Here is a 10,390-nt window from a genome sequence, read left to right as displayed (position 1 = left end):
CCACGGTACAAATTAGTAATTAATACCTTATTTTGGTCTATGTAAAGAGTTGAAAACCCATAGAACAATGAAAAAAAATTGAAATCGATTATTCTTAAATAACGTGAAAAGAGAAATAAATAAAAATGAGTTCAATACAAGTGTAAAGTGAGGAATCGTGCGAGTGTTACAGATGTATAATATGATTGACAAGTTAGGTACTATTTGATTATATTGTCAGCATCAATTTGTTGCTTGGTTTAAAATCAAAATTTATTGTTGAACAAACGCTGCACGCCTCATCAAATCTGCCTCGCCACATATATCATCATTCCTCTTCTTGAAAATCAATCTTTCAAATTAAGTAAATAAATTCGAATTTTAAATACTTCCCCCCGAATCTAATCCTGACAAAATTAAATTTTGAATTCAACACAAATTCATTTGACTAAGCCAGTCAGTAACTACACTTGGCAATTTACACCTTTGCACGAAATTTTAAAAATGTTAAATTATTTATCTAATTGCTTTAGTATAGTTACATAGGATAGTGATAAAATGCAAACTTATAGTATATTGTACAAATTCAAAACTCCTCAACACAGCTTCAACACAGCTTCAACACAGTTTCAATACAATATCAACACAGTGTAAAATTTCAAGATTTTAATGTCAACACAGTATCAACACAATATCAACAAAACATCAATCATTGACTACCATTGAAATTCTGTTGACATTTCCTATTGATGTTTTTTTGTGATCTGTTGATATTTTTCAATGGTCCAGATTATAGTTTTAAGTTTGTACCATATTTAGAGTTTTCATTTGATCATATTTCTGGTAAAATATTTATCTTATGATGATACTGTAATTCTTTACATCATATCCTATTGAAAATATCTAATTCTTGGAGCAGGAGCCTAACCATTACACTATATAAATATTAACACCAAAATTAAACTCCTAATACAAAGTATGGTAATTATATTTTTTTATTTTTAAAAGTATAACAACGAATAAAGTACAATTATTGTTTATATCGCATTTGGCGTTTTATACTTGTACAACCGACAGCCAAAAAGTCGATTTGACTAAGATATTTATAAGTGAGATAATATCGCATTTAATTATAATTTACCGTAATTATTCTAATTCTTCATTTGTGGACAAAAATATTCATCGATGCCACCTGTTTCCATTCAGAATTCTACTTTTCCAATTCCTTGATTCACCTCAATAATTAATTTTTGAAAATTTAAAAATGAATTTTTTGTAATTTTATATGGATTTTGTCAAAAGTGGAGTCATTAGCTCATAGAGTCGTGTATTTTTCAACCAATTCATTAAAACCAGTTGATTATTAGGCAAAGTGCCGTTAATAAATGCCGTAATTAGTACTAATAATCTGTAGAATTCGTTGATTATTAACCAAAACCAGCAGTTGTAATTATAAAATGTTAGAAAGAAATTAATACTGTTGAATTGCCACACGTCAGTTATTGCACACACACAGAGTGGCAGTGTTTTATTTTCAAAAATGTAATCACTCTGATAATAAATTGATGAGTTCGAATCTGTTCGAAGCCGCAATCCAACAATTCCCACAAAAATTCATTCCATTTTGATTTGAAATTTGAAGTTGTAAAGAAAAAAAGTGAAGAATGGCGGCGTGCTTGAGATCTCTGTTGCTTTACTCATGCATGACAGTAGCATTTGTTGCGTTTGCATTTGGAGAAGAAACCCTTTTCCCCACTTCAGGTTTTCAATCCTCTCATTTTGCTTTCTACTCTGTTTTTTTGTGTTAAAAAAGGAATCTTGATTTGTGTTTGTTGTGCAGGCGATGAGAGAAGTGGAAATGGAAACAATGGAATGGTGGTATCTTTGGTTAGGAGAGAAAGATGGAGATTTCTTGCAGATAATTCGAGTGATGAGCAAGTTAACAACACAACTCTGATTTTGGCTTCTAAGAGAACACAGAGGAAAGACCCTTTTGATGATTTCCACAAATACAGAGGAGGCTGGAACATCAGTAATCGCCATTACTGGGCTGTAAGCTCTTTTCCTTTGTGTTTTGGCCAATTTGGATTTAGTTTTCTTTCTTGGAAGTATATGATTTCATATAGCTCTTAGTTAAATCAAGAATTTGTGTCCCATGATAAGAGCTGGGGTGCAAGCTCATTTCTTTGTGTTCTTGGCCAATTTGGGTCTAGTTTTCTTGCTTGGAAATATATGATTTCATATTGTTATTAGTTAATTCAAGAATTTGTGTCTCATGTTAAGAACTGGGGTGCGGGTTCATTTCTTTTTGTTGTTGGCCAATTTGGGTCTAGTTTTCTTTCTTGAGGATATCTGGATTCATATTGTTATGAGTTTGTTCAAGAATTTGTGATTTTGTATTATGCATAATGGTGAGTTGGTATTTACTTGGATGAAAAGGAAGAGATTTATTTCTTACCTTGATGTTGGATGCAGTCTGTGGCTTACACTGCTGTGCCCTTCTTTGTTGTTGGTGCAATCTGGTTTGTCATCTTTGGGCTTTGCTTGATCATCACATGCCTCTACTTCTGCTGCTGCCAGAAGGTGCCATATGGCTATTCTCGCCTTGCTTATGCCCTCTCTCTCATTCTGCTCACCTTCTTCACCATTGCTGCAATGTACATACTTATACTCTCTCTCTCTCACTCTCAGTCTCCATCTGTGGTTATTTACACATTGTGAAGGTGAAATTAGTGTTCTAATGCTACCTATTTTTCAGCATTGGATGTGTCATCTTGTACACTGGCCAAGGCAAATATCACAGTAGCACTATCAACACTTTGGAATACGTCGTCTATCAGGCGGATACCACGTCCGAGAGTCTTAGAAACGTGTCGGGATATCTAGCTGCAGCCAAGCAAATCAATGTGGATCAAGTGATTCTGCCCTCTAACGTCCAAGGCGACATTGATAAGATCCAAACCAAGATAAACTCTTCGGCCACAACCCTCTCGAGTAAGACCGAGGACAATTCACAGAAGATCAAGGATGCTATTCAATCAGTGTATGTTAGTTAGTATACTACTTTTAATTTTGAATAGCAATAGCTAGAAAGTGAATGCTTTGCTTTCTTGCAGGAGATTGGCTCTCATCATACTCTCTGCCGTAATGCTTCTTCTAACGTTTCTTGGATTTGGTACATTCTTGAACTTGTTGCAGAAAGTATAGCATTCGCGTACTTTTCACCTTGCCCGTCTCTGATCTTGGATTTTTTTTGTTTCAGTGTTTTCAATCTTCGGCATGCAAGTTCTTGTTTACCTGTGAGTTTGAATACAGCCAATTTCTTCGAACCTCTTTGTTCTTGCTTGCTTCACTCGTCGTGCAACTTAATAATATACGCCTAATGTCTCCATTTTTCGTTGCAGATTGGTGATCACAGGATGGATTCTTGTAACCGGGACATTTATACTATGTGGGATCTTCCTTCTTCTACACAAGTATGTATAACTATCCGATTCTTCCATCCACAACGAGCCGTCTAAGTTGCACTACATCATCGCTCCTCTTGGTTTCTAATTTCAGTGTCACGGGTGATACCTGCGTAGCAATGAACCAGTGGGTCCAGAACCCGACTGCTCATACAGCTCTTGACGATATCCTTCCTTGTGTGGACAACGCGACCGCCCAAGAGACCTTGACCAAAAGCAAGGAAGTAACATCACAGCTAGTCACTTTGATGAACACGGTCATCACCAACGTCTCCAACGCCAACAACATCCCCAACTTCCTCCCGTTCTACTTCAACCAATCAGGTCCCCTCGTGCCAAACGTGTGCAATCCGTTCAATCCCGACCTGAGCAGCCGAGCTTGTGCACCCGGTGAGACGGACCTCGACAATGCCACACAGGTGTTGGGCGGCTACGTCTGCCAAACGTCATCAAACGGCATATGCACGACAACAGGCCGATTGACGCCAGCCATTTACAACCAGATGGCTGCTGGTGTGAATGTGAGCTATGGCTTGTATAAGTATGGTCCAGTCTTGGTTACTGTTCAAGACTGTACTTTTGTGAGAGATACGTTCTCGGCCATAGTGAACGATCACTGTCCCGGGCTGCGCAAGTACAGCCAGTGGATCTATGTGGGGCTTGTGATGGTCGCGCTCGCGGTGATGCTGTCTCTGCTCTTTTGGGTCATATACGGGAGGGAGAGGCGCCACCGCGTGTATACCAAGGCGCACACGCCTCGGGGTGCACCGGATTTCGGTGAAGACAAGCATGCTTAGAATTTGAGATTGGTGCTTCATTTGTAGCATAACTGGGTATGTTTGCATTGTTGTTGTACAATGTAGATAGTTAGTTTGTGCCTTTGTGGTGTGTGACTGGTGAGACGTAAATATATAGTTTTATTATTATCATGGAATTTTTTTATTTGATTTTGGAATTGCAATTCATGATTTTTGAGTCACTTGGACTTCTTGGTATGATGGAATGGAACGGTGGAATGAAATGTGATTCTTAATTCCATTCTATTCATTTGCTTGGTGTGATAGAATGAATAAGTGAATGAATGAAAATGCAAAGGAAATCCAAGGAAATTGACATTTCATTCCAACCTCCATTCCATTCCACCCTCATTCCATTCCATTCTACCAAGCATGGGAGCTTTATTGGCATTAGTATGGGCCGAGATTCTGAGATGGGCTCAAAGAAAATGTCATAGGCCCATTATTCGTAGCCATTGCCCATTTGTTTTAGGGTTACTTGCCAAATACTAGTACTAAGATCTAAATTTACAATTTTAATGAAAATTGTCAAATGTTACAATAATGTCAATTTCGGACTACTATTATATAAGACCATTTTCAAATGTTACAATAATGTCAATTTTGGACTACGGAGTATTATATAAGACCATTTCTGGTCATGGGGTAATAATTTTAATTTCAGTTTTCGTATACGTTGATAAATAAATTTATATCAATAAATGTATCAAACAATCTCAATATAATGCAATTAAATTATTAATAAAACTGTTTTGATATTTTTTGATACTTGTATTGAGATTCTCATGTTACTGTATTGATATTTGTAATACACTATATTGATATAATAAAATCGTGAAAATTATTATGTTATACCAAATTTACTATTTTGTCCTTTTGTTAATTGGATACTACATGCATGTTAACATTGCCCTCCAATCATATCTACTTATTTTTTATGTAGAAAATGCCGTTTGCAATACGCGTAGCTAATCGAATCAAATATAGAACTAAAAGAGCCAAACACAACCCACCCATTATGTAACACCTCAACAATTGTTCTTGCATCATTTTCTCCAACATATGTTCATTTTATAATACTCCACTATCCATTATGAAGAGTGAGCTGGAGATTACTTCTCCTAGTTTAACAATCAATTAAAAATCACGATGAATAAAATAATAAACGAATGGCTCATATTTTTATTGTTAATCTAAATTCGAGCAAGCTGGCACCAAAAACAGGGAGTACTATAAAATTAAAATTTGTTTTTAAAAAAGAGGGTTTGATTTTGGCGTAGAGAAGGCGGCACGCTTCATGTTCATCCAATTATGACTTGAATTAACTTGACTTTTTCAATCTTTTCTTTCACGTTTGACTTTGATCCGGATTCTTGTTTGACGTTAGTACTACTTAATAAAGATATTATTTGGATCCTCCCCACCAATAACCCAATATTTTATACTTTCCCAGTTCCGCGATAGTGGAGACGTTTCTTTTCAACACGCAATTTAAGAAAAAATATGTTAATTGAGTTAAGTTAAGGAAGATAAAGTAGGAAATAAAAAGGGTAGAGATATGAAGAGAATAAATTAAGAGAGAGTAAAGTAAGTGAGAAGACGTGTGTTAACTTATACTCCCTTCGTCCCAAGGAAGACACCCCTTCCTTAGACGACACGGGATTTTATGCAGTTTTATAGTGTGTTGAGTGGAGAGAATAAAGTAAAAGAAAGAAAATAAAGTAGAGATAAAGAGGTTTTATTTTCAGTAATGAGTCATTTTGGATGGGACAAACTAAAAAAGAAAGTGAATCATTTTTAATGGGACGGGGGGAGCAATAAAAAAATAAATGACTTCACTATTATAGAAATGACAAAATAACTCCAACTACTGTGGAACGGAGAGAGTAGCAAACAAGTTTTGTGTATGATAGGTTATAGAAATAAAACCATGACTTGTATGATAGGTTATAGAAATAAAACCATGTCTATAATAATTTCAATTATTTTTTACTTGAGATTTCAATTTTGGAAATTGATTTTTTTGTATTCTCACATAGTAGATGATAAGGTGTACTAGTATATATTTCTATTACCACGACCTATCCTCTTTTTACTAAGACCGCTAAATTATATTCATGTGTAAATAAAAATATGTTAGTTCCTGGAATCATGGCCATGAAATATCGTTCCGCTCATTGGTGTACAAGCACTGGCTACATTGGAGTACTAATACTATAACTTATTTCCTCAACTCAGTAGCAGATGTAGAAAAATATCTATGGGGCTGAATTAATTAATTTTGTTTCAAAGTATATTTTTAAGTGTTTAATATCATTTGTAAGGATATTCACACAATAATGCACATTAAATTTAGATATAATTCAAAAAAATTTAAAGAATCCTCTCTACCACATGGATCCACGCCTAGCTCAACTGTTTTGCAGTGAGGAATTAATCGTATTTTGTGTGCGAGAGATCAACCAGAAAAGAGGGAGAGATAGAGTTAATAAATCTTGTGATTAGATATGTGAGGGTTATGGTGTTCTCCATTCTTGTTCCAAATTTGTAAATATTTGGTGTGTTAGTAAACAGTTCATTAATTTATCCCGTGGACGCAGGGATTGTCGAACCACGTAAAATCTTGTCTTTGTGTTCTTTATTTGTTTCGATCGTTTCTTTGTTATCACAATAACATAACAAAATATGTATATGTATTGTTAACTATAGTTGGATTGGCAAACGAATTCGTAACTCGGGTAGTAATTACTCCCTCTGTTCTGAATAATTCGGGTCACTTTGATCGAGCACGGGTTTTAAGAATTGTAATGAAAAGTGGGTTGAAAAAGTTAGTGGAATGTGGGTCCTACCTTTATATATTAGTTTTATAATAAAATGTGAGTAGGAATGAGTTAGTAGAATATGGGCTCCACTACCAAAAATGGTAAAAGTGAAGTGGGACAAATTTTGTGGGACGGACCGAAATAGAAAACTGGGACAAATTATCTGGGACGGAGGGAGTATTTGGCAACTTATTCAACATTACTTTACGACTTTTCCAATTTCTTTTAAATTTTTAGAATATTTTCGTTTTTCGGATAAAAAAAAAGTACTTATTGGCAATTGAAACTAAAAATATAACATATAACTGTCTCACATCGATGTCAAGAGAAAACTGAAACTAGTATATAAGTCTCATGGGCCCTCCTCCTATCACCAATTGGTTTTAAGATGGAACCCATGGATTTCTATCATGGTATCAGAGCGGGTCGCCGACTGTGGGTCAAATTTAACTGACCCAGCAGTATATCTGGGCCGAAACCGAAAAAATGACTGACCCAGCAGTATATCTGAACTTAAAATTAGGGCCAAGTGGTCCAACCGATCGAAAAAAATTGGGCCAATTGTCCAATCGATCAGAAAAAAGTCCAACCCCTCCAAGGTTCACCTTGAAGGGTTTGAGGGAGGGTGTTGGCAATTGAAACTAAAAATATAACATATAATTGTCCCACATCGATGTCAAGAGAAAACTGAAACTAGTATATAAGTCTCATAGGCCCTCCTCCTATCACCAATTGGTTTTAGGATGACACCCATGGATTTCTATCAGTACTGACTAATTAACTGACAGTTACAGTTGCAAACAATTTAAAAATAAAAGCGAAGCTAAAATGGTATACCAAATAACTAGGGCTGGCAAATCGTGCGGATTGGGTCGTTATCGGGTCAATCCGATAACGATCCAACCCAATAAGGCCAAACCCGAACCCAACCTGTTAAGGAAACCCCAAACCCGAACACGAACCCAACCCGCCACCTTCAAACCCGGACACGACCTGAACACGATAACGACACGAACCACTTTGGGTTGATCCGACACGATAAGAACACGATATCGTCCTGGACACCATAAGAACACGATATCGACCTGAACACGATACCAACACGAACCACTTTGGGTTGACCCGACACAATAACAACACGACAACAACCTAAGCACGATAACAACACGATTACATATTGCTTCAAAAAATGATCAAGACTTTAAAAAGCCATATAGCATGAAGATGTTCCATTTTAAACAACAAAACTCCAACAAAATCCAAAAAAACCCAACAAAATACATAACTTTTGTTCCAAATACATAACTTTTGTTCCAAAACCCAACAAAAAAATTTGAAACAAGATAAAAGAACTAAAGAAGTAAAAAGAACAAAACAAAAAAGAGTGAAAATACTAAAAATTAAATTAAATTTATTGAATCAAAATAAAAAGAATATAATAGTAAAATAAATTATATTATAAAATTATTTGTTGATTAGTTTTGCTAGTACATAATATCTGAATTAACGTTTTGTATCTATAAGTATAAACTTATTTTTCATAAATTTATTCAAATTATCCTTTATTCTAAACACTAATTGATTTAGTTTTATTTTTCACTTGGATCTCTCACGTACATTGTATTATTTCATTTCTTTCGACTACTTTAATTTTTGTAATTTGAAATATAATTTGAAGCTTGTAATTTCAAATATTTTCTATATATTATAACACATGAAGAAATATGCAAAGTAGGGTCATTACATGGTCATTTAATATTATTATCCAAAATTACATGAATGAAGACATAATTATATATTTTGAATATATTAACTAATATACTTGAAGTGTCACACGCCTAGACGTTGATAGCAACAACCTTCTATCGTCGAACTAGCTCTTATGTATCATTTGATGCACTATAATATATAACAGATTATTAATCATAAATTAATTTTATAATATGGGTCTAAAATTTGTTGTGGTTTATCATAATATTTAAATATATCAATTTATATAGCAGTCATATAATTAAAGGATATGTTACAACTTACATGTTGGGTTCCACATGTTATCATCATACCATCTCTATTATGATATTATTATGCACTATGAAAATAATTATTAAAGTAATATTAAATAAATACAGTAAATGAAATATTGAAAATATTGTGATTTATCAATTTTTGGAGCAAGTGCTATACATTTGAGCAAGTGCTATACAGTAATACTAATAATTATTCATGATCTTATCAATTTTTGGAGCAAGTGCTATACATTTGAATGTTGTATTACTATTATATGTGTTGAGTCCAACAATATCTCATCATTGAATGACCCATATTATAATGTTAATAATTTTAGATAGAATAATCAACCAATATGTATAATATTATTTTCAAAATTAAAAATTAGAAATTAATGATAAAATATCGATGGTTTCAAAAATAATATGAGAGAATTTCCTAACAAAAGAGGGTTTTCCTAATTTATACTTTCTAAAAAAAAGCAATTTATTTATCATTATATCATTGTGATAGTTTAAATAAAATGAATAAAAAATTATTCAATTATTATTCCATTAAAATACTATGGATGGTTATTCTCTCTAAAATTTTATCTTTTAATAAGGGTCTTGGTACATATTGTACAACAATACAAATGAAAAATGAAAAATTATAAATAAGGTCAAATTAGTCACAAAAATATGTAATTAATGATGCTATCTAATCAAAATAAATTAATATTATCCTTTTTTAAAATTTGAAGGGCATTTTGTGTATACAATTTTTGCAAATTTATCTTTACTCAAAACAAAAATAATAATATTAATTTTTAACGGGGTACCCGACCCGACCCGCATCCAACCCGTATCCGACCCGATTTTTTCGTGTTCTTAGTGGGTCGACCCAATAATGACCCGCATCCAATAAGACTTGATCCAAACCCAATAATTTCGTGCGGATTCGTGTCGGATTATCGTGTCGTGTCAAAAATTGCCAGCCCTACAAATAACCAACGGGTTGTTGCATAGTTGACTTTGCAGAACTATGGTTACCTTGAGGTCAGGGTTCAAACACCTCCACCCACTAGAAGACTTTTTGCCTTAATTCGCGAAACCGATCAAGTGGGATTACTAGCTACCTTGAGGTCAGGGTTCAAACGCCGCCACCCACTAGGAGATTTTCGGCCTTAATCTACGAAACCGATCAAGTAGGACTAGTCGGATTCCACGACAAGAGGATTCGGAACATCTGTGGTCAAACCCAAAAAATTGGTATACCAATTCTGACTAGGGTCAGGTTCGGTTTTCGGTTCGTTTTTTGCCAAAATAATAAATTTAAA

The 10,390-nt window shown here is 34.3% G+C and overlaps 1 protein-coding gene across 1 annotated transcript; it reads left to right on the top strand.

The window, feature by feature from the left end:
- The first annotated feature begins 1,465 nt into the window (after positions 1-1,465).
- LOC125211462 lies at positions 1,466-4,393 on the top strand. The gene is made up of 8 exons (XM_048111267.1): positions 1,466-1,740; positions 1,820-2,031; positions 2,455-2,636; positions 2,738-3,022; positions 3,096-3,154; positions 3,242-3,278; positions 3,384-3,455; positions 3,541-4,393. The coding sequence occupies exons 1-8, from the start codon at positions 1,644-1,646 to the stop codon at positions 4,241-4,243; spliced, it is 1,647 nt and encodes a 548-aa protein (XP_047967224.1). The 5' UTR covers positions 1,466-1,643; the 3' UTR covers positions 4,244-4,393.
- The last annotated feature ends 5,997 nt before the right edge of the window (positions 4,394-10,390 follow it).

This window comes from Salvia hispanica, chromosome 3, assembly GCF_023119035.1.
Source record: "Salvia hispanica cultivar TCC Black 2014 chromosome 3, UniMelb_Shisp_WGS_1.0, whole genome shotgun sequence".
NCBI classification, from domain to species: domain Eukaryota; kingdom Viridiplantae; phylum Streptophyta; class Magnoliopsida; order Lamiales; family Lamiaceae; genus Salvia; species Salvia hispanica.
Note: the sequence above shows the minus strand (reverse complement) of the source record. Positions and strands in the feature narration are given on the sequence as shown.